Source organism: Chiloscyllium plagiosum, unplaced genomic scaffold (assembly GCF_037043375.1).
Source record: "Chiloscyllium plagiosum isolate Xiang-an unplaced genomic scaffold, Cpla_swu_hap1 HiC_scaffold_12, whole genome shotgun sequence".
In the NCBI taxonomy this organism is placed as follows: Eukaryota; Metazoa; Chordata; class Chondrichthyes; order Orectolobiformes; family Hemiscylliidae; genus Chiloscyllium; species Chiloscyllium plagiosum.
The window spans coordinates 78,517,055-78,542,137 of NW_028270150.1; the positions used below are offsets into that span (position 1 = coordinate 78,517,055).

Below are 25,083 nucleotides of genomic sequence, written 5' to 3' on the forward strand. Positions count from 1 at the left end.
CAGGGCTGAGTGTCTATGTAGGAGAAAGTGAGGAGTGGAGATCAGAATCAAGAATGTGGTGCTGGAAAAGCACAGGTCAGGCAGCATCTGTGGAGCAGGAGAATCAGTGTTTCCAGCATCACACTACCCAGTTTCTATATAGCCAGACATCCTTGCACATTGACAAATTGTTTAAGCTGAAGTTTCAAGATTTAATATAGATGTAGCACAATTTTTGAGATATGGCTGATTAATTACAAAGAAAAGTGTTCAACAGGCACAGACTTGCTGTAAGGCAACCTACACAAGTAACTAACATAACTTGCACTTAGTAAATATATATGCCAAAGCCCAACATTGATTTCTTTATATAAATAAATACATATACACAAAGGAATAATACAGTTGAAGAGTAAAGTTACCAATACAGACAATATGCTATACACAGTTAAAGGTACTTCTGATATCCTGTAATCTTCAGTATATTTATATTTGTTCAACTCAGTAGATGCTTCTTTCCTAAGAACTGAACTTTTCTGTCAAAAGCTGTTGATCGAATTAGGGTATTAGGTTCATAAAATGGATTCATGGCAAACTAAAAGAAAAAAGTAGAGTATAAATATTTCTCAAACATTAAAAAAAAATTAAAATAGTCAAACATTTGCTATAGGAATTTTAAAAATTCATGTATAGTTAGAAATTTATGAGCTTAGTTGTCCGAGACTTGATTGTCCTTAGCTAATACAACATTTAGAGTCATAGAGATGTACAGATGTACAGCGACCCCTCGGTCCACCTTGTCCATGCTGACCAGATATCCCAACCCAATCTAGTCCCACCTGCCTGCACATGGCCCATATCCCTCCAAACCCTTCCTATTCATGTACCCATCCAGATGTCTTTTAAATGTTGCAATTGTATTAGCTTCTACCACTTCCTCTGGCAGCTCAATCCATACAAGTACCACCCTCTGTGGAAAAAGTTACCTCTTAGGTTTCTCATATCTTTCCCCTCTCACCCTCAACCTTTGCCCTTTAGTTCTGGACTCCCCCACCCCAGGGAAAAGATTTTGTCTATTTATCCTATCCATGCCCCTCGATTTTAGAAACCTCTATGAGGTCACCCCTTAGCCTCTGACGCTCCAAGAAAACCCCCCAACCTATTCAACCTCTCCCTATAGCTCAAATCCTGTAACCCTGGCAACATCCTTGGAAATCTTTTCTGAACACTTTCAAATTTCACAACATCTTTCTGATAGGAAGGAGACCAGAATTGCATGCAATATTCCAACAGTGGCTTAACCAATGTCCTGTACTCTATATACTCTGACCAATAAAGGAAAGCATACCAAATGCCGCCTTCACTATCCTATCCACCTGCGACTCCACTTTCAAGGAGCTATGAACCTGCACTCCAAGGTCTCTTTCGAGACTAAGGGATACCACCAATGCTTTTAGTCATGACATGACAGGAGATCCTCCCTGACCATTAGTCTAAAGCTAATTTTTATAAACAATGGAATAGAAAATATTAACTGGCAAGGTACATAAACAAGTTAAACAGTATGACATCCTAATTTTCTTTTGTCCCAGTGGGGAGAAAAACAATTCTACCTACCTTAATGTACAAATCATAGACATCGTTAAAAAAATTTTTTATTCCATCTTCTTGACGCACATCATGCAACATAATAAATCTCATATGTGAAATGGAATTAAGGAAACAGGATCAAATGCTTCAATTATGTATTTGCAGCATAAATTTATTTTCACATGCATAAAATGATTTAACTGCTTGTGCCTCCAAACCAGAGACAGTAACTGGTTATTACTTTCAGTAACAGAATTAGTAACTAGTTACAGGAGGCCTGGGATGAAGTCCCATGTAAAAGTATGTAATAACATTTCTGAACATGCTATTTACATGACTCAATTTCAATTCAGTACATGCAGCTGTTGCCAGGTTAGAGATATAGTCTTGAGCTGGCATGGAGGGCTCTTGAGATAGTGTTATGTTCATATTGCTGAATCAGCCAGTTCAAGTTCCACCTGCTCTCAAGGTATGTAATGGCATTATGAACAGGCTACAGCATACAGAGATGGGGGGAGCTTGAGAAGGTTCTCTGGGTGTTTGCTGGAAGGGTTTTTGCTGGAAGGGTTTTTGTGGTGTAGTGTTAGTATCCCTGCCTCTGTGAGGAGGCCTGGGTTCAAGTCCCACTGACCCCAAAGATTTGTAACATGTCTGAACAGGTTGATTAAAAAGTATCTTTGTGTGAGTCTAACCCTTATTGATGTATGTTGCTCCTAAACATTATATTTGATCTATTATGAGGGGGCTCTTATGGCACCATGGTAGTGTCCCTAGCACTGAGTCAGGAAACCTGGGTTTAAGTCCCACTTGCTTCAGAGATGTGTATTAACAATGCTGAACAGGTTCAATAAATATCTTTACCAAGCCTGGAGTCTTGGGTTGCAGACATTATATAGAGTGTCAGGAAGGGGAGAGTTAATTGGACTCTTTGATAAACTATGAAGTTCTACTTAACCTAACTGCCCCTTAGAACAGTGGACAGGAGAGGAGGGTGACTACCAGTCAGGCAGGTGTGTGGATCAGCATGCAATGATGGGGGATCCTTATCCCTTTGATGGACTGTCAGCTTTGTGGATGGGAATAGGATTACCATGCTGATGAGCAAACTGACCATAGTTCAGGATACCATTCAATTGGGGGAGCAAAAAGGAGTTTGGTAATAAGGGAACATTAGACAGGATAATTGCAGTTCCTCGTGCTGAGAGCAGAAATTCAAGATTGCAATGCCTTATGGGGAAGCAGAGAGAGAATGGGAGGATTCAGTTGTCATAGTCCACATGGAAACCAATAACAGGCAGAAATAGACAATTAGGATTGCTGGGATTGATTTAGGATCCAAATTAAACATGCACGGCCACTTGGCATAGGGTCAAAAAATCAGAATTTAATATGTGGCACCAAGACTGGTATGGGAAGAAAGGGTTTCAATTCACTGTTGACAATCAACACTCTTTGGGAAACAGAGCTGTTTTGTTAAGATGGGCTCCTCTTAACCAAGAGTGGGATCAGGGTCCTACTGAACGGTATAATGTGGGCCAGGGATTTTACTTACATATTTGTAAAATTTTGAAGAATGAGATACCCAATCACTTTTCAACTTCTGACAATTTTCCTTTGTGTATTTAAGTCACCCATTGAGACAACATTGTGTCGATGTGTGAAATCATTGGGTCACATTTCAACTTTCAATCTTTAATATTGTACTTTTAATTATCAAATGCAAAAGATTCTTGGGGGTAGGAGGGAGAACCTCTTCAATATACTTGAATTTGAACTTCCTGATAGTGAGTGGGAGCATAACTCCATCTCTGGATCTGTGTTTAAATTGAGGTTAGACAGATAGAATGAATATTTTCCTTTTCTAATTGGGGGTTTTGTGTCAAACTTGTTTCTGCAGGCCCCACCTATAAAATTACATCACAAAGATGCTAATTACCAGAGTTTTATTACTCTTAGACTGCCCATCTTAACAGAACAGCTCCCGGTTTCCCAAACAATGATGACTGTCAACAGTGAATTGAAACCCTTCTTCCATGCCAGTCTGGGTGCCACACATTAAATTTTGATTTTTTGATCCTATGGTAGTTTACATGTGGTTGTGCATTTAATTTGGATACTAAATCAATCCCTGACTGCCTATTAAAACAAAACAATTCCTTAGAACCATACTTTTCAAAATATTATTGAAATCACATTGTTATATCTATTTCACATAACACTCAAATGAATATCATGGGATGTGCTATAGATAACATTGAATATGGTAGGTTTACATCAAACATAAGTTGGAATTTTAGTTACTATCTACAAGTTCAGGAATGAGTATTCCTCAAGGGGGCAAGCAATGAAACTGTAGCTTATCTCTCATCTATAATTCTGTCTAAGCTTATACAATCCCAATTAATGCACATCTCTCCAACAGATCAGTTCACAAGTTACTATTTGCGCAGAAAGTAAAAAGCAATTTTTTTTTCTCTCCCCATGGGAGCAAAGAATTGGAGAAAGTTTACTCAAAGGATATGTCCAGCTGTAACAAATGCAGAGATAAACCATTCATTGAACTTGTCAACAGTTTTCAAATACATATTGTTGGATAACCACATGTTCTCATCTACTAAATCCAGAGCAGCATGAGCTATGAACTGGTTCAAGTGTCGGTGATCATCCTGTTTTGCAGAAGAAAATTGAATAAAATGTAAATACTTAAGAAGCTACTTCACCAATGCATTCACTCTGCTGTGTTTAGCATGGAATTGATATTTCCCAGCTTGAACCATTACAGCAAGTCACAATTCCAAGTGATCTATATGATAATGCTACTACTTTAACAAGGTTATGCTGTCCTTGGAGTTTTTTTTTCCAGAGAGGTCATAAAAGACAGACTCCAAAAAATTTAAGTTGAAGGATTTTAAGGCCAGTTTGAATACAGCTAACAGACACTTCCTCAGTCAACAGGCTTTCAAATTTTTGAAAAGAAAAACATTTGTACAATGGAAGGAGAGCAGCCATTTTCCCAGATCACCTTTTCTCTCATTTGGTTTGGTTTTTAGCAGGAGTGTGGAAAAAGCAGCTGACCCCAAAGAAGGAGGTCTACACTGATCCTCGTCCCTCTCTGGCTTCTCTCCTGTAAGACCATATTTGATTTTACCTTTGTGTCAAGGGGTGTTTATGGGGATTGTTGCAAGTATTTGGAACAGCATCATTACGTTGGAATGAATTTTGGTTTTCAGAGAGGTTAAGTTACTCAGTATTCTGTTCTCTTTTGTTTGTGTTTCATTTGGTAATAGTGATAGAGATGTACAGCACAGAAACAGACCCTTCGATCCAACTCATCCATGCCAACCAGATATCCCAAACCAATCTAGTCCCGCCTGCCAGCACCTGGCCCACATCGCTCCAAACCCTTCCGATTCATATACCCATCCAAATACCTCTTAAATGTTGCAATTGTACCAGCCCCCACCACTTCCTCTGGGAACTCATTCCATATGCGTACCACCTCGGAGTGAAAAAGTTGCCCCTTAGGTCCAAATCTTGCCCCTCTCACCCTAAACCTAAGCCCTCTCGTTCTGGACACCCCACTCCAGGGAAAAGACGTTGCCTATTTATCCTATCCGGGTCCCCTCCCCCTCATGATTTTATAAACCTCTATAAGGTCACCCCTCCACCTCAGACGCTCCAGGGAAAACAGCCCCAGCCTATTGCCTATAGCTCAAATCCTCCAACACTGGCAACATCCTTGAAAGTTTTTTCTGAACCCTTTCAAGTTCCACAACATTCTTCTGATAGGAAGGAGACCAGAATTGCACGCAATATTCCAAAAGTGGCCTAACCAATGTCCTGTACAGCCGCATCATGACCTCCAAACTCCTGCACTCAATACTCTGACCAATAAAGGAAAGTATATCAAGTGCCTTCTTCACTATTCTATCTACCTGTGACTCCACTTTCAAGGAGTTTTGTACCAGCACTCCAAGGTCTCTTTGTTCAGCAACACTCCCTAGGACCTTACCATTAAGTGTATAAGTCTTGCTAAGATTTACTTTCCTAAAATGCAGCACCTCACATTTATCTAAATTAAACTCCATCTGCCACTTCTCAGTCCATTGGCCCATCTGATCAAGATCCGTTGTAATCGGAGGTAACCTTCTTCGCTGTCCACTACACCTCCAATTTTGGTGTCATCTGCAAACTTACTAACCATACCTCTTATGCTCACATCCAAATCAAAGTAGTGGACCCAGCACCGATCCTTGTGGCACTCCTCTGCTCACAGGCCTCCAGTCTGAAAAACAACCCTACACCACCACCCTCTGTCTTCCACCTTTGAGCCAGTTCTGTATCCAAATAGCTACTTCTCCTTGTATTCCATGAGATCTAACCTTGCTAACCAGTCTCCCATGGGGAACCTTGTCAAACACCTTACTGAAGTCCATATAGATCACATCCATCACTCTTTGTTACTTCTTCAAAAACTCAATCAAGTTCGAGACATGATTTCCCATGCATAAAACCATATTGACAATCCTTAATCTGTCCTTGCCTTTCCAAATACATGTACATTCTGTCCCTCAGGATTCCTTCCAACTTGCCCACCACTGACGCAAGACTCACTGGTCTATAGTTCCCTGGCTTGTCCTTACCACCCTTCTTAAACAGTGGCACCACGTTAGTCAACCTCCAGTCTTCCTGCACCTCACTGACTATCGACGATATAAATATCTCAGTAAAGGGCCCAGCAATCAGTTCCTTAGCTTCCCACAGAGTTCTCGGGTACACCTGATCAGGTCCTGGGGATTTATTCACTTCTGTGTTTCAAGACATCCAGCACTTCTTCCGCTGTAATACAGACATTTTTCAAGATATCATTTATTTCCCTACATTCTGTATCTTACATGTCCTTTTCCACAGTAAATACTGATGCAAAATACTCATTTAGTATCTCCCCCATCTCCAGCGACTCCACACAAAGGCCGCCTTGCTGATCTTTGAGCGGCCCTTCTTCGCTGTTCACTACACCTCCAATTTTGGTGTCATCTGCAAACTTACTAACTATACCTCTTATGCTCACATTTGTCCTTAATGTATTTGTAAAAACCCTTTGGATTCTCCTTAACCCTATATGCCAAAGCTATCTCATGGCCCCTTTTTGCCCTCCTGATTTCCCCAAGTATACTCCTACTGTCTTTATACTCTAAGGATTCATTCGATTAATCTTGTGTATACCTGACATATGCTTCCTTCTTTTTCTTAAAAAACCCTCAAATTCTTTAGTCATCCAGTATTCCCTACACCTTCCAGCCTTTCCTTTCACTCTAACAGGAACACACCATCTCTGGACTCTCATTATCACATTTCTGAAGGCTCCCCATTGAAAGTTCTTGCCCAATACTGTCAAAATTAGCCTTCCACCAATTTAGAATTTCAACTTTTAGATCTGGTCTATCCTTTTCCATCCCTATTTTAAAACTAATAGAATTATGGTCACTGGCTCCAAAGTGCTCCCCTACTGACATCTCAGTCACCTGCCCTGCCTTTTTTCCCAACAATAGGTCACGTTTTGCACCTTCTCTAGTAGGTACACCCACATATTGAATCAGAAAATTTTCTTGTACACACTTAAATTCCTCTCCATCTAAACCTTTAACACTATGGCAGTCCCAGTCTATGTTTGACAAGTTAAAATCCCCTACCATACCCTATTATTCTGACAGATAGCTGAGATCTCCTTACAAGTTTGTTTCTCAATTTTCCTGACTATTAGGGGGTCTATAATACAATCCCAATAAGGTGATCATCCCTTTCGTATTTCTCAGTTCAACACAAATAACTTGCCTGATGTATTTCAGGGAATATCCTTCCTCAGTGCAGCTGTAATGCTATCCCTTATCAAAAACTGCACTACCCCTCCTCTCTTGCCTTTCATGTAGCATTTGTATCCTGGAACATTAAGCTGCCAGTCCTGTCCATCCCTGAGCCATATTTCTGTAATTGCTATGATATCCCAGTCCCATGTTCCTAACCATGCCCTGAGTTCATCTGCCTTCCCTGTTAAGCCCCTTACATCAAAATAAATGCAGTTTAATTAATCAGTCCCACCTTGTTCTCTGCTTTGTCCCTGCCTGACTTGACTGTTTGACTCGCTTCTTTTTATCAACTGTACCAGTCTCAAATTGATCTCTTTCCTCACTATCTCCCTGGATTCCATCCACCCTCACCTTAATAGTTTAAATGCTCCTGAGCAGCTCTAGCCAATCTCCCTGCCAGTATATTAGTTCCCTTCCAATTCAGTTGCAATCCGTCTATGTTATACATGTAATTTCTACCCCGGAAGAAATTCCAATAATCCAAAAATGTGAATCCTTCTCCCATACACCTCAGCCATGCATTCATTTGCTCTATCCTCCTATTCCTAACCTCACTAGCTCGCAGCACCGGGAGTAATCCAGATATTACTACTCTTGAGGATCTCCTTTTCAAACTCCTGCCTAACACTCTATATTCTCCCTTCAAATCTCATCCCTTTCCCTTCCAAGGTAATTGGAACCAATGTATACAATGACCTCATGCTGGTCCCTCTCCCTCTTGAAAACATTCTGCACACAGTCTCCGAGACATCCTTGATCCTGGCACCAGGGAGGCCACACGTCATTTTGATTTTTCGCTGCTGGCCACAGAAATGCCTGTCTGTGCCTCGGACTGGAGTCCCCTAATACAATTGAAATCTTGTAAATAAACTCCTTTGTTTGAAACTAAGTGGTTTGACCAGCAGCATCTCTCCTGGAATATCCACATTACACTTACTTAAAACGATTAAAGTTAGAATCTAGACTAGTTTCTTGAAATGTTTTGAGGGGGTCTGGCCTGGTCCATTACACCTGGCAAATCAAAAGATCGCATACAGAGGGGAGAAAGAAAGCTGGCAAGTCCAAAGTAATTATCAGAAGACTAGAAGATGAAGTGGTGACGGGAAAAATTTACAAAGGACAGGCGTAATGACAGAACAACAAAATCTGAGAAGTGGAATGGGCATTAATAGTTGCCTGATGACACAAACAGATGTTTAGGTGCTTGTGCTGGAGAGGTTCACTTGTATTCAAGCACGGTAGAGAAGAATTTGAGGACAAGGATCTTTAAGTTGCCTTTCGGAGACACTGGAAGCTAATCTAGTGGCAAGGACAGGAAAATAGATGAGAATATCTTCGAGGGAGAAGACATAGAATTCAGAATTTCCAATAAGTTGGTTCCAGAGGTAATGAAAGCAATTTAGTAAGCAAACTGGCAGAAAAGTATGGACATAAATTTAACATTTGTAAACACAACCAAGATATAAATGTGATTCAGAGTCAAACAGGATATCACAAATGCATGTTTTCAGATGTACCACAGCAGTATTGATCATCACTCAAAACAGTGTTGATATACGATGAATATAAAGATCACATTAGAATCCTTTCCTCTGTTTTCTTTCCTTTAGGTCTTTTCCTTTTCAAAAATTATTCCCTTAAAAGCTCTCTTTCTCTCTCCTTCCAACCCTGTGGTTGCTTATAAGAATGTGTCTATCCTTGTTGTCAACGCTTTATACATAGTCATGAATACTACACTTTTGGGGGGAGCACCCCAAACAAAATCACCATGGCAATTTGAAAAGTTAACCAGAAGTTTGCACATTTCGATTAAATTACATCCTCACTGCGGCACAATATAAAAAGCTGATGCAGTCCTACATGATTTATTTTTAAAATAGGGTCTTTTGTGCATCAGAACCTCCAGTTGCTAGTAGCTCTCAACCTAGGTAACTGAAGTGTGATGTTGCCACGTTGGTAAAGAGTCAAGCCTACTCTTTTTGACCATGCCTTTCCTTCTGTCCCACAGGCACACATTTCTCAGAATGGTACAACAAAAATGGTAGAAATATAAATCAACTGTAGTGTCACCTGAAGTGCAAGTTTGTATTAATTAGAAAATTTAAAGATTATGAAGATGCAAGCAAGACATGTTTATATAACACCTTTAACAAAACGTAATTAAGATGCTTCACAGGAATGTGATCAAACAAAATTTGATGAAGCCACAAAAAGATCTTCAGGCAGCTGATCAAAAGCTTCAGAGGTTTCAAGAAATATTTTAAACATGAGCAAAGTTTAATTGAGAGGTGTAGCGAGATAATTTCAGAGTTTATAGCCTTCACTGCTAAAGTCACACCATCAATGCTGGAGAAATCAAAATTGGGAATATCCAACACGACTAGAACCACAAGAGGATTTGCCAGAGTAAAGGAAATTAGATAAATAGGGAGGGGAATGGTTAGGGAAGGATTTGAAACAAAGACAGAAATATTTTTTAAATCCTCGTGTCAGGTCAGTCAGGAAGCACAGGGATAATGAATTGGTGAATTATGATATATGCAGAATTTTGGATGAGTGTGGTAAATGGTAAACTAAGGAGGAGATCATTAGAATAATAAGACTTAGACCAATAAAAGCATGGATGAGGGTTTCTGCAGCAGTTGAGTGGAAGCAGAGGTAAAGTGGAGTGTTTACAATTGGCATAAATGGACTGTCTTAAGTTCTGGTGTAGATATGTGCCTGGAAGCTTAGCCCAGGGTAAAATATGCAACCATAGAGTCTGCTTCAGCCTCAGACAGAAGCTTGGAATACAGTTTGAAACAATGGTAAAAGGACAATTAGTGGTGGGACCTGAAGACAATATTTTTGATCCTGAATTTTATTTGGAGAAATTTCTTCTCACCCATTACTGTATATTGGAAAATGGAAGCATCAAGAGAGAGATAGTATTGACTGTTGTCAGTGTACATGTGCATCCTGAAGGCCTACATCACATGTCAACATGCAGAGGAGGAAAACAAAGAAACCAAGATTAGATTCTCCATGGTCATCATTAGTAATGGTATGAGAAGAGAGAAAACAGCCATTTCAGGTGATTCTCTGGGACTGTAAATTACAAAGTAAAGGAGAAGGTAAGTGATATAGAGATTTAAAGTAAAATACAAGAATTTCAAAATATGGCCACATATAGATCTGAAGAAGAGGCATCTAGACTCAATGTCAGCTGGCCTTCTCTCCATGGATGCTGCCTGACTCTGTGATCTCCAGCATTTTTTGTTTTTAGTTCAGATTCCATCATCTGTCATAATTTGTTGCCGCCACATCCAAATCCTTGGTCTTTTTTTGGGGGTGGGGGGGTAGGAAGAAGGGACATTAGAGGCCAGGGTGATACTGGGAGGCACTGGTCAACCACACCATCTTCCTCCATGTTAAAAAATGCAGATAACAGTATTTTCTGAGTAATAGTGAATTGAAGTTTTACAAACTCACTTTGGGCTCCATTTTGCCTGCTGGAAGAAACTCCATTTCAAAAACAGGGTTGTCATGGTGTCCAACTATAACAAAATAAAAACTACCAGACATGTCTCTGATTTAACCTGTAACAAAAACATTCATATTAAAATTAATGAACAGCATATTCCCTAATTCACAAGAACTTTATCTCCCCTCAGCGAGTTTAAGTACCTGCATTCAAGTATTTCTACTCAAAACTAATTTGAGGGTTTACATTTTACTTTCAAGAAAAGGTATTTACCAGTACTCAAATTCATTTTTTATAACCTTTTATTAGGTTCCCCTCCACTATATGCATGATTATTCCCAGTTCAAAATGAGCCATATATTTCCAGAGGCTCTGTCAACATTGCTCTAATTAGTGCTAACCACTAGTTTTAAATAGAATATCAGTGATAAACATGCAATGTATAGTACTGTACTGAAATAACAGTCAAGGAAGATCCAAAGTGTTCATTTTTTGGACAGTGAGCAACTAGCTGACCTCAACAAAACAACTGGCCCCAGTTGTCCAGATTAAGGGGAATCACTGACTAGATTTTTAAATGCAGAATAGCCAATCAAGCAAAATGCAAACAAATGTACGACAGGAACCAATCTATTAACCAGTAATTGAGTTGGATTCTGAAAAGGAAGCAAATTCAGGATAACACTCGACAAGCTGCAACACATGCAACATTTAGATTTACAATATGCATTCAACAAAGTTTCCAGTAAACAAGACTATTAGTTTAACATAAATTTAAGTAGATTTGGAACATTAAAAAAAACTGGGCTGAACACTATGTATTTACTGAAGAGATTACATTTGGATGGCGGGAACTGGAAAGATTGAAGTGCTTAATGCTAGCATTAGTTGCGGTTTCAATTTGTGTTACTGATCAATTCAAACAGTACAAAACGTGTTCAAGTTATGCAAACTAGAAGGGGCCAGGATATGAAAAGACGCCAATAAAATTACTTATTTTATCCAATTTATATAATCTGTCAGAAGTCAACTATGTCTCAAATGATTTATGTATGTGGAAAAAAATGACGAACACAAGTTGCCTTAATGGTCAAGGTGTCCAAGCAGTGAAGGGCAGCCGTCAATAAAGCCAATGGAATGTTGCATAACCTGGTTAAAACATAAGTAAAAAGAAATGATGAACAAATAGAAGAGATCTGGTCAAATTGTCTCTTGAAAAATGCTTAGGTTTTGTGGCTGACACTAGAAAGGCTTCAAGTCAGAAAATATATTAAGTGTCAAGAGTCTCATTGTTGAGAGAAAAAAAACCAAGGTACTTTAGTGTTAAGAAGATCATCTGACTATGATCTTGAAAGAATGCAAAATTGTTAAGGGCATGTAAAAAGAATGGTGGAAGCATAATACCTTATAAGCTTATGGTAGTGAAATGAAAGAACTGTAAAATCTGCCTGGATTGGTTAAACTGCTATTCTCAACATTAACCATTCTGTAATGAATGTTGTCTTTTACGAATAAATATTAGGAAAGGGGTGTAACATGGTTGGAATAGTAGACAAACTAGTAAAGTTGGAAACAAAAACACTGAAAATAAAGACTGCTACATAAAAAAGCATGATGCTTGTGTGTCTGGAATTTTATATGTTTAGTTTCAGACTTACAATTGTATTAAAAGTTACAGAGTCAGACAGCATAGAAAAGTTCTTCATCCCATTGAGTCTGCACCAATCTACCTACACTAATCCCACTTTCCAGCACTTGGCCCATAGCCTCGAACGTTATGGCATTTCAAGTACCCATGTATGTACTTTTTAAAATTGAGAGGTTTCCCACTTCTACTGCCTTCCAAAAAGTGCATTCTGAACTCTGGATTACTTTTTAGCAACATACCCACTATATTGCTCACGATGTAGCATAATATTCTTCTATTGTTTCTCAGCTGAAACAAATTACCTTTCCAGTGCATTCTCATTTTAGCTCTGTAATATTATTTTTACTCAAAACTGCTACCACTATTGTTTTCTTTTCTATCTTCCTGACTCAGGAATTTTTATTATCATGCTATCATATTCCCTCATAGCTACATTCACCTGCAGGTCACCTACCTTATTAACCACACCATGTGTTGACATGTATGCACTTCAAAACTTAATTTCATTAAGCTATGAAATCTATTTTATATCCTCGGTTGTGCATGACTTTCTTGTGCACCAATAGCTATTTTTAAAAGGGCTTTAAAATGTTCAAGTGAGCCTCCTGTTAAAGAAAACTTAAAATTAAAGGTGTAACAATAAGGGCCAACCAAATTAGATTAAAAGAGAATTGACAAGCAAATTTGATACCTTGCAATTTCTTCGAAATATCAATTCAAGGATTTTGATGCAGCAACAGTGAAGAAGGAACAGCAAAATAGTTCCAAGTCAGAATGGTGTTTGACTTGAAGGGGAACCTGCAAGTAATTGTTCCCACATATCTGCTCCTTCATCATTCCATGGGATAGCATTCACAGGATTGGAAAGTGCTGTTGAAGGAATCTTGGGTGAGATGGTACTGTGCACCTTGTAGATGGTACATATGGCTGCTATCATGCATTGGTGGTGAAGGAAATGAATGTTCCCAGATGGGATGCCATTCATGCAAGCTGATTTATTCTGGACATTCTAATACTCAAGTGCTGATGGAGCTATATGCATCCAGGCAGATGGAGACTATTCCATTCCAGTCTTGTGTTCAATTACTCACTGCAGATTTCCTAGTCCCTGACCAACTCTTGTAGCCACAGTATATAAATGGCTTGTTTGGTTGTGTTTTCAGACACCATTTTGATTAAATTTACAATCGGTACAGCAAGGTTCACTGAAGACCATCAGGAGATCATCTCAGTGCACAGGCAAATATGCATAGAATTTTAAATAACTAGTGACATTATTGAAAGATGAGGTCTTGAGACAGAATAGGACAGATATCCAGAGGATACTAAGCAGAATCAGGTAAAGGGAAATTATGTCAGACTAATTTAGATCTTTTACAGAGTGGATAAAGGGGAAACCAGTTGATGTGTTGGATTTGGACTTCCAGAAGGTGCTCAAAAGGTACCTTACAAAGGTTAAGTCATAAGAGCCCACTATGTTGGAGGCAGTATAGAAAATTAACTCATGGGCAGCAAACAGCAAGGACAAGGGTTTTTATTTCAGGTTGGCAATCTGTGACCACTGGGGTTCCACAGGGATCAGTGCTGGAACCACAACTATTTACAGTATATATTAATGACTAAGCGAGTTTTGAGAAGATTTGTAGCTCAGGTTGAGGTTCTGGACGTAGGTTTGCTCGCTGAGATTAGATTACTTACAGTGTGGAAACAGACCCTTCGGCCCAACAAGTCCACACCGACCCACCGAAGCACACCCACCCAGACCCATTCCCCTACACCTAACACTACAGGCAATTTAGCATGGCCAATTCACCTAACCTGCACATTTTTGGACTGTGGGAGGAAATCAGAGCACCCGGAGGAAACCCACGCAGACACGGGGAGAATGTGCAAACTCCACACAGTCGGTCGCCTGAGTTGGGAATTGAACCTGGGTCTCTGGCACTATGAGGCAGCAGTGCTAACCACTGTGCCACCGTGCCGCCCTGATAATTCCAGCATCATCAGCAATGCTTCGCCCGGAGGCCCACTGAAGATGTTACCGAGTAGGATGACGAAACGTCTGGAATCAAGTCTTCCAGCTCAGCGAGCAAACCTACATCCATATTAATGACTTGGAGGAAGGAAATGAATGCACTGTAGCCAAATTTGCAGACGTACAAAAATAGATGAAAAGGCACTTTGAGAGAGAGAGGTATAAATAGTTTTACAGAGATAGTGAAGTTTAAGTGAGTGGGTAAAAAGTTGGTAAATAGAGTATAATGTTAGAAATTATGAAGTTCTCATTTTGGAAGGGAAAACAATTTATTTAAAATGGAGAAAAACAGCAGAAAACAACACAGAAACTTGGAGGTACTTGTGCATGAAATACAGAAACTAGCACACAGGTGCAGCAAATAATCAGACGGCTAACAGAATGTTGGCCCTTATTTCAAGGAAGTTGGAGTATTAGAGTAGGGAAATCATACTACAACTGTATAAAGTGTTATTGAGACCACAACTGGAGTATTTAAGCAGTTTTGGTTTCCTTCTTTAAGAAAATATATCATTTCTTTCGAGGCAGTTTAGAGAAGGTTCATTTGATGACACCCCTCCCCCCCCCCCCCCCCCAGTATGAAGGGACTGTTTCGTGAGCAAAGGCAGGGGGTTTGGGACTGTACTCATCGGAATTTAAGAGAGGTGATCTCAAATGAAACATTCAGGATTCTTAAGGGGCTTGACAGGCTAAATGCTGAGAGGATGTGTCCCTCATGAGGGCGTAGGACCAGAGGCCCTATACTCAGAATAAAGAGCGACAATTTAGAACTGTGACGAAGAATTTCTTCTGAGATTTGAGTATTTTCAAAATTTCTTACTAGTGTGTGTGTGTTGTGGGAGCAGAATCCTTTTAAGGCTGAGTTAGATGGATTTTTGATCAGTACAGGAATCAAGGTTTATAGGGAAAAGCTCGAAAGTGTACATGAGGAGTGTCTGATCAGCCACAATCTCATGTGCATGCTTTGCTATTCAAAGGACCAAATTGTCAACTCCACACTATTTCATAGTCTCATAGGATGTTAACACCTTGGGGAGACAAAAGTAATGGGAAATGATTTAAAGGCAATACAACTGACTTTTACACCAGAAGTTTGGGCAATATTTTCAGAAAAGTGTTGCGAATGTGTTGAACTTTCTTGTCTTCAAGTTAGCAGCGGCTCGGCCTTGACACTCATTCAAAGCTGAGCTAGGTCGATTTGTGAAGGACAACACAGTGGGGAGTGGTGTGGACAGGAAGTGAAGATAAGACCAGATCCAAGATCTTATTGATAGGAGCAGCAGGTCTGAAGTGTTTCCTACCAGGTGACACAACCGCTGGTGAACGAGAAAGGACATCAAGTTGCACCGTCGGACAGAAGATGCTGCGCTGTGGTGTTGATGAGAATGAAGAAGACGCTCGACCCCCAAACTTGACTCAGCCAAAAATTAGTCCCCTGGGCTAGATAGGATTTATCCTAGGATTCTCTGACAAGCAAGGGAGGAGATTGCTGTGCCTTTGGCTTTGATCTTTATGTCATCATTGTCTACAGGAATAGTATTAGAAAACTGGAGGATAGCAAATGTTGTCCCCTTGTTCAAGAAGGGGAGTAGAGACAACCCTGGAAATTACACATCTGTGAGCCTTACTTTGTTTGTGGGTAAAGTGTTGGAAAGGGTTGTAAGAGATAGGACTTATCATCTAGAGAGAAATAAGTTGATTAGTGATCGTCGACACGGTTTTGTGAAGGGTACTTTGTACCTCACAAAACTTACTGAGTTCTGAGAACGTGACCAAACAGGTGGATGAGGGTAAAGCGGTTGATGTGGTATCTTTGGATTTCAGTTAGGCGTTTGATAAGGTCCCCCACGGTAGGCTATTGCACAAAATACAGAGGCATGGGATTGAGGGTGATTTAGCGGTTTGGATCAGAAATTGGCTAGTTCAAAGAAGGCAGAGGGTGGTGGTTGATGGGAAATATTCATCCTGGAATTCACTTAGTAGTAGGGTATTGCATGGATCTGTATGGGTCCGCTGTTGTTTGTCATTTTTATAAGTGACCTGAATAAGGGCATAGAAGGATGGGTTAGTAAATTTGCAGTTGACATTAAGGTCAGTAGAGTCGTAGATAGTGACAAAGGGTATTGTAGGTTACAGAGAGACATGGATAGGCTGCAGAGCTGGGCTTAGAGGGGGCAAATGGAGTTTAATGCAGAAAAATGTGAGGAAGGAGTAACAGGAATGCAGAGTACTTGGCTAATGGTAAGATTCTTGGTGATGTAGACGAGCAGAGAGATCTCAGTGTCCAGGTACATAGATTCTTGAAAGTTGCCACTTTCAAGTGTTGTTAAGAAGGCATATGGTGTGTTAGCTTTTACTGGTAGAGGGATTGAGTTTCAGACCCAAGAGGTTATGTTGTACAAAACTCTGGTGCAGCCACACTTGGAGTATTGCGTACAGTGCTGATCACCACATTATAGGAAGGACGCAGAAGCTTTGGAAAGGGTTCAGAGGAGATTTATTAGGATGTTGCCTGGTATGGAAGGAAGATTTTATGGAGGAAAAGCAGAGGGACTTGAAGCTGTTTTCATTAGAGAGAAGGTGACTTAATGGAGACATACCAGAGGGTTAGACAGGTTGGACAGCGAGAGCCTTTTTCCTCAGATGGTGATGGCTATCACAAGGGGACATTTGAGGGGCGATAGATATAGGTCAGATGTCAGAGGTAGTTTCTTTACTCAGAGAGTAGCAGGGACATGGAACACCCTGCCTGCAACAGTAGTAGACTCATCAACTTTAAGGACATTTAAATGATCATTGGATAGAGATATGGACGAGAACGGAATAGTGTAGGTTAGATAGACTTCAGGATTGGTTCAACAGGTCGGCACAACATCAAGGGCCGAAGGCCCTGTACTAAGCAGTAATGTCCTATGGCATATAAAATGTCTGGGAAGGGAAGGGAAGACACCGGAAGGCGAATGGCGAACACTTCTGATTAAAAGATCAACATCGTTCCGTTAATATGGTTAAGGCAACAGCCAACCCACCACTAACAACGCAACAACTCTCTCAGCAGGTCCTCCGAAATCGGCGACCTCTTGCACTCACCGCGTCTCCTCAGCCCGGCCCCTGGCGACAGCTCACCTGAAACCAACGGAGAAGGCGATTGGAAGATGACGTCCGACACGTCAACCAATCGCCAGGCGGTATTAGCCGATGGGCGTCATCCCCGCCTGTTAGCCAATCAGCCCGCCGCTCTCTGAAGCGGTGGCGTGGCGTGGCGTGGGGAAGAGAAGGGGCGGGTGGTAACGGCCACTGGAGAGTCACGTGACCGGTCATCGCCGTCGGACAGTTGCTGCAGTAACAGTAACGGCAAGCGGCTGTTACAGGGCGCGAGCAGTACGCCGGTTTCTGGAGCTCAGGTGGGTGTCCAATCCCCAGGAGTTGGAAGAAAGGCCAGGCTGAACCGAACCTGATGGATGGGGGTGTCTGCTTTTGCATTCCGGTTGTCTCCAAAATCGTTAGGAGGAGGAGGAGGGAGGCCTCTGGTTATTCGGTATCACAGACACACACCCACCTACCCGTTTGATCAACTCCTGAAGAAGGGCTTATGCCCGAAATGTCGATTCTCCTGTTCCCTGGATGCTGCCTGACCTGCTGTGCTTTTCCAGCAACACATTTTCAGCTCTGATCTCCACCATCTGCAGCCCTCACTTTATCTCAACTGTAGTTAACCCAGAGTGCGTTGCTGGAAAAGCACAGCAGGTCAGGTAGCAGCCGAGGGGCAGGAGAATCGACGTTTCGGGCCGGAGGCTGATGAAGGGCTTATGCCTGAACCGTCGATTCTCCTGCTCTTCGGATGCTGCCTGACCTGCTGTGCTTTCCCAGCACCACACTCTCGACTCTGATTTCCAGCATCTACAGACTTCACTGTCTCCCGGTAGTTAAACCAGACCGCCGAGAGAAGAACTTTTGTAACAATAGGGAGGGTAATTTCCTGTAGGTAAAGGTTATATTTTTATCCAGTGAAGGGGCCGTGGCCATTTCTTAAAGTGGGATTGGTCTTGGAAACGAAACCCAGCACAGCCTCTGATAGCCACAGTGGCCTCCTGTGAATGAATGGTGGATGTTTTGTTATTTAGGAGTTGTTAATAGCGAGGACCTGGATCTTGATTTGGGTGACATGATGTAAATTTATTTGAAGGTACATGTTGAGTGAGATATCGAAACAGGAGCATTAATTAGAGTAAAGATGTAAATCTGGGTTAGAGAGAAAATTGACAGGGCTGCGATGTAATATATAAGAGTGTAACAGCAAAGAATCTGGCATAGATTTATTAAAGATGTTTCAATATCTAGTCATGATTTGGAGATGCTAGTGTTGGACTGGGGTGGACAAAGTTTTTAAAAAATCACAACACCAGGTTATAGTCCAACAGGTTTGTTTGGAAACACTAACTTTTGAGGTGCTGCCTCTTCATCAGGTGGTTGTAGAAGATGACCATACACAGAATTTATAGTGAAATACTTTCCGGTACAGTAAGGTACTTGCATAACTTATTTTTATTCTATTAACGTCAGAGGACAAGTCCCTGCATAATGCAGTATCTTTTCATGCAAATAAGATTGTACTTTTTTATTGTCCCTATTAAAATGAACAACATCATTCTCTCAGATTTTTTCCCCTCACTTACCTAACCTACCTTTATCTTGTTTGCAGACTCTTGACAGAAAATCAACTTAAAGATTTCTTCATTTTTTTAAAAAAAAAACTTAAGCAAATTTGGCTGCAATACACACAGTCATCCAAGTCATTAATATAGTTTGTAAATAGTTGAGGCTGCAGCATTGATCCTATAGCACTCCATTAGTTATGACTTGCTATCTTGACTAAGATTATTTATCCCAATTCTATTTGTTTATTGGTTAGCAGTCATAGAACAAAGAACCATACAGCACAGGAACAAGCCCTTCAGCCCTCCAAGCCTCCTCCAACACACTTTGTCCTTTCACACTAAAACTGCCTTCAGTTACAGGATCCATATCCCTCTATTCCCTTCCTATTCATGCATTCATCCAAGTGCTTTTTGAATGCTGCTATTGTGTCTGCTTCCACCTCTACTCCTGGCAATGCATTCCAGGCACTCTCCACTCAGAAACTTGCCTCGCACATCTCTTTTTAAACCACCCCACACACCTTGAAGCAGTGTCCCCGAGTAAGTGACCCCTCTGCCTTGGGAAAAAGCCCCATACTTTCCACTCTATCCATGCCATTCACAATCCTGCAAACTTTTATCAGGTTGCCTGTAAATCACCTGAGTGCCAGTGGAAACAAAGCCAGTCTATCTAATCTTTCTTAGCTAACATTCCCCCATACCAGGCAATGTTCTGTTAAACCTTTTCTGTAACCTCTCCAAAGCATCCATATCCTTCTGGTAGTATGGTAGTGTGGCCTAACTAAAGTTCTATAAAGCTGCAGCATAGCTTACCAATCCTTATACTTAATGCCCTTTCCAATGAAGGCAAACATGCCATAGGCCTTTTTTACTACTTTATCTGCTTGCACTGTCACCTTCAGTGATCTGTGAACCTACACACCCAGATCCCTCTGCATATCGATGCTGTTAAGGATTCTGCCATTCACTCTATCATTTCCACCTGTTCTTGACCTTCCGAAATGCATCACCTCATGTTTAGATTAAACTTCATCTACCATTTTTCTGCCTATGCATCCAACTGATCTATATCCTGCTGTATCCGGTGACAGTCCTCTTCACCATGCACAACTCCACCAAGCTTTGCATCATCTACAAGCTTACTAATTAGACTGGCCATGTTTTCCTCCAAATCATTTATGTACACCACAAACAGCAGGAGTCACAGCACTGATCCCTGTAGAACACCACTAGTCACAACACTCCATTCCAAAAAACATCCTTTCACGGCTATCCTCTGTCTCCTATGACTAAGCCAGTACTGTATCCATCTTGCCAGTTCAGCCCCGATAACATGTGACTTCACCTTTTGTACCAGTCTGTCTTGAGGGACCTTATCAAAGGCTTTACTTGTGTACAACGTCAACTGCTTTTCCCTCAATCATCTTCGTCGTTACCTCAAAAAGATTTGATCAAGTTATTGAAGCATGATATCCCCCACACAAAACCATATGTTCTCAAATCCCTTTTGTAAATCCAAACACACCATCTACCAATTCCTGTTTATTTGCTCGTTACATCTGCAACAGTCTTTAAAAGATTTGCCATACATGATTTCCTTTTCACAAAACCACATTGACTCTGCATGATTGTATTATGATTTTCTCAAAAAGCAGCTACTACATCCATAATAATGGATTCTAGCACTTACCCAATGACAGATATTAGCCTTGTTAGGTTTTTTTTCCCCAAGGTTGCACACACCAACTTTTGCAAACAGTTAGTGTATTAAAAGCTATACAAGCTAGGCATGCAAAGTCAAGTTAAAGAGGTCCTGAACAAGGAAACACATCCCCTTTATACAGTTCAGTTGGTAATGCTTACAAATACTCTGGCCACTCCCTCACAGTCACATGCCACTCAAGACAACCCCCAGCTACTCTCTCTCAGTCACGTGTTGCCCCAGATACAATGGTAGGATGAGATCATCCTCTGAGATAATGTAAATGCCCTAATCCTAGGCAATCATTGTGCAAATGATTTCCTGACTCAGCGAATCCCCAAGTCAATGTAGGTGTGAAATGTCCTAGCTTCAGAGCATGGCTATGAAAGCATTTCTGAATGGAAGAGATTGAATGATAGTTTAATTTGATAATAATAGGGGGAGTAGTAGCAAATGACTTTCTAAATGGGGTGGGAGTCATCTGCATTCCTTGCTCCCACCCACTTCCACAATGTTCAGTCAGTTAACCTTTTAATATTAAATTAATGTCCAGAGAGGTAGGCTGTAATGTTGAAAGATTAAATGGAACTAACTGGTCTTTAGTTTGCTCATTTCTGTCTTCCTCCCTTCCTGAATTGAGTTTTTACATTTGTTGTTTTCCAATATTTCCAATTTTCTAGAACCTAGCGAATTTTGGAAGTTTACAATCACCACCCCCACCTCAACTATTTCATTTAAGATCTTAGAATACAGGCCACGCTGTCTACCTGAAACTCCACTTTTAAGGAACTATGAAACTACACACCAAGGTCTTTTTGTTCAGCTACACTCCCCAGGACCATACCATTAAGTGGATAAGTCCTGCCCGATTTGCCTTTCCAAAATGCAGCACCTCACATTTATCTAAATTAAACTCTATATGTCAATCCTCAGTGCATTGACCCATCTGATCAAGATCCTGTTGTACTCCAAGGTAACCTTCTCTGCTGTGCACAACAATTCCAATTTTGGTGTCATCTGCAAAACTTACTAATCATACCTCGTATGTTTACTTCCAAAGCACTATTATAAATGACAAAAAGCAGTGGACCCAGCACCAAGCCTTGTGGCACATCACAGCTCATAGGCCTCCAGGCCTTCTATCTTCGAGCCAATTCTGATTCTATTCCGTGTGACCTAACCTTGCTAACCATTCTACCATGACTTTAATAAATATTTTTTCCTCTGTCTTCAGAGCAGAAAATATAAAACTATCTGAAAATAAAGCTATTTAAGCTCACTTTTTCTATGTATGTAGAAGTCTTTGTTGTTTGCATTTATATTTCATGTTAATTTTCTTTTGTGCTACAATCCTTCCTTGTTATTTTCCAGCTCCCTTGCAGCACTGTCAGCCTTTTCTTTCAATTTGAAACATTTCTTAACTTTCTTAGATAGCCATGGACTGTGCATCATTATGATAGAGTTGCTCTTTCTTAATGGTATATAGCTTGAGAGCAATGAAATGCTTCCTTAAATGTTTGGTATTGCTTCTGTATGGCATTACCTTTTTAATCTATTTTCCGATTGTATTTTATCCAAGTCTGTCTTTTATACCCTTATAATTGCCTTTATGCTTGAGATTCAGACACGTTATTTATCCTTAGAATGAATATGCTCTTCCAACATGTTATAATCATGCTTACCTGTGAGGTTATTAAATAGTTCTATCTTATTACTCGTTACTGATTCTAAAGTATTCCATTTTCTGTTTGGTTCCAAAACACATTGTTCAAAGAAACTGTCAATACAGCACAGGAACAGGCCCTTTGGCCCACCAAGCCTGCGCTGATTCCAGTCCTTATTTAGACCTGCTACTTATTGTCTATTCTATCCCTCTCTTCGCCTGTTGTTCATGTGTCTATCAATATGCATCTTAAATGTTGCTAACGTGCCTGCTTCCACTACATCTGACAGTACATTCCAGCCAGCCAACACCCTCTGTGTGAAAAAGTTGCCCTGCATTTCTCACCTTGAGCCTGTGCCCTCTTGTAGTTGACCTTTCTACCCTGGGAAAAACCCTCTGACTATTCACCCTATCTATGCCTCTCATAATTTTGAAAATCTCTATCCGGTTGCCTGTTAGCCCCATTTTTTCAGTGAAAACAATCCAACCTCTTCTCAGACTCTCCAGACCAGGGAACATCCTGGTAAACTGTCTTTGCATCCTCTCCAAAGCATCCATGTCCTTCTCATAGTGTGTCAACCAGAACTATATGCAATATTTCAAATGTCGCCTTTGTCCCGGAAACACTCTACAAAATCATTCATCCATGCAACCTTGCCATGTCAAATCTTTTTCTCATTATTGTACTAACCTAATTCTTTATGAACCAGTACTACTGCTCCCCCATTCTTTCTTTCTTTCCTGATCTTGGAAATTGTCATCTCTGTAATGGCTATCATAACATACTTATTTCTAATTATACTATCACTTCATTCATCTGGTCATGATACTGAACACTTTCAGATAAAATGCCTTTCATTCTGCCTTAGTATGTTTCCTACTCTGACCTTATTTGCTTGTGCACTCTTTATTCTCACCTTTCTGAGCTTTCCTGTGAAACTGAATACTATTATCCAAATTACGATTATTTTGTCCTTTCTCTTCAATTTCCAAATCTCCCCTCACTTAAATCCTCCTCAACCCTACATGAATTAAGTTAAAAGCACTCAGTTAAGTCTTATTTATATGTTTTGCCAAGATGTTGGTTTCATCTTGGTCCAAGGGTTAAGATCCTCTCAATATACAGTTCCCTTTTCCCCCAGTACTGGTGTCTGTCCCCCACAAACTGAAGACCTTTTCTCCCAGTCTTTATGCCACTTATTCAACTCTTCGGCTTCATTCTTTCCAGTGCTAAGATTCATATTCACCCATAGTTTGATATTAATAGGAGTCTAATATGATTTGTGGGATCAATGTAAAGGAAGTTTTGTACGATTTATAATCAGTTGATAAGAAAAATATCAATTGTATTATTTCATCAAATTGTCAAGAAATAGTTTCAAATGGTGTATTCTAATGGTGTAAATTCATTTGTAAGTTTAACATCTTTGTAATATAATTTTATACCTACAAAAATTAATCATATTACTCAAACATCAAGAATATTCTTACTTTAATTACTTGCAGCACATAAATGGAATCTAAAATGGCCACTGGGAGTCATGATGCTATTTCTTCAGAAGAACTTCGGAGAAGACTTTATCAAACATTCAAAAGTCGGGGTGTCTTAGATTCTTTAAAGGTATTTCTTTATCTTAAACAAGAGTATGTTGCAGCACATTCTGTACTAATCATACGTTGTGTCTTTATGAGCTAAACTCACTAAAATGGCCCTATATTTTAAACATATTTTAAACATATTTTAGCTATTTCTAGCACCAACTATGTCATACATTAATGCTTCAATATTTAGCTGTTCCATGTAAAGTAAGACACTTATTAATAAGGGTTTCTTTTGGTGAGGTAGTAGTTTTCTTACCTCTGAGCCAGGAAGCCTGAGTTAAAGTCCCAATTGCTCCAGAGGTGTGTCATAACATCTCTGTACAGGTTAGATAGAGAGAGAGAAAGCATTTGGTACAGCAAGTTTTGTTTCACCTGGCACCTCATGAACTCTTGATAAACTGACAAAAATTAGGTATTTAAATTTACAATATTTTACAATATTGTGTCCAATTATTATAGTTTTTTAAATTTATTTACCTCAATGTAAATATGCTTGTTCAATCGAATGGCAACACAAAATATCAACAGTGGATTCAATTTCGAAACAAATTCTCCTCAAATGCTGCAATCTACCGATGTCCTAGTAGTTCAGGGTGCGAATGAGAAGGCTGTCTGCTGGTAAGTTTTATTTAAGGCAAAATTGCATTATTATTTAAGTGATTTATGCTATAATTAAATTATAACAGTGATGTATATCCCCCTGCATTATGTTTCTATTATTTAATGCGTATTTTTCATTGATTATGTGGGTCTTTTGATTATCCAGAAAAATTGATCAACCGGAACACTCCTGGTTCCACAGGTGCCAATTCATAAAAGATTTACTGTACTTACAAATGAGCAGAATAATGTTTTATATTTCTATAGTTGTGAGTT

At 40.1% G+C, this 25,083-nt stretch overlaps 2 protein-coding genes across 9 annotated transcripts in view; one reads left to right on the forward strand and one right to left on the reverse strand.

Moving 5' to 3' along the window:
* Positions 1 to 177: 177 nt before the first annotated feature.
* Positions 178 to 17,674, reverse strand: trappc2 (trafficking protein particle complex subunit 2). Of its 5 annotated transcripts, none has more exons than XM_087992966.1 (6): positions 17,612 to 17,651; positions 11,973 to 12,048; positions 10,908 to 11,014; positions 4,087 to 4,235; positions 1,597 to 1,678; positions 178 to 525 (listed from the first exon to the last, which is right to left on the reverse strand). In XM_087992966.1, the coding sequence occupies exons 3-6, from the start codon at positions 10,998 to 11,000 to the stop codon at positions 499 to 501; spliced, it is 351 nt and encodes a 116-aa protein (XP_087849092.1). In that variant the 5' UTR covers positions 11,001 to 11,014; positions 11,973 to 12,048; positions 17,612 to 17,651; the 3' UTR covers positions 178 to 498. The 5 variants fall into 5 exon arrangements, with proteins under 5 accessions (XP_087849092.1, XP_087849088.1, XP_087849090.1 ...); XM_087992962.1 differs by having other exon boundaries at positions 178 to 574; positions 17,612 to 17,643; XM_087992964.1 differs by lacking the exon at positions 11,973 to 12,048 and having other exon boundaries at positions 178 to 574; positions 17,612 to 17,674.
* Positions 17,675 to 17,898: 224 nt separating this feature from the next.
* ofd1 (OFD1 centriole and centriolar satellite protein) overlaps positions 17,899 to 25,083 on the forward strand; it is a 99,542-nt gene continuing 92,357 nt past the window's right edge. The window contains exons 1-2 of one of the 4 annotated variants that reach the window (XM_043700576.2): positions 17,899 to 17,986; positions 24,112 to 24,226. In XM_043700576.2, coding sequence (XP_043556511.2) covers positions 24,119 to 24,226 — 108 coding nt within the window. In that variant the 5' untranslated portion in view covers positions 17,899 to 17,986; positions 24,112 to 24,118. Of the gene's footprint in view, positions 17,987 to 23,197; positions 24,227 to 24,615; positions 24,826 to 25,083 lie in introns of those variants that run through there. The other 3 variants (XR_015758913.1, XM_043700577.2, XM_087992967.1) reach the window with 3 other exon arrangements.

Coding starts and splice junctions, on each gene's coding strand:
- trappc2 (XM_087992964.1), bottom strand. CDS start 11,000: ATGTCTGGTAGTTTTTATTTTGTTATAGTTGGACACCATGACAACCCT. Junction 4,236..10,907: donor CAGGCAAAATGGAGCCCAAA/GTGAGTTTGTAA, acceptor TCTGCAAAACAG/GATGATCACCGACACTTGAA. Junction 1,679..4,086: donor TTTGTTACAGCTGGACATAT/CCTTTGAGTAAA, acceptor CATTTCACATAT/GAGATTTATTATGTTGCATG.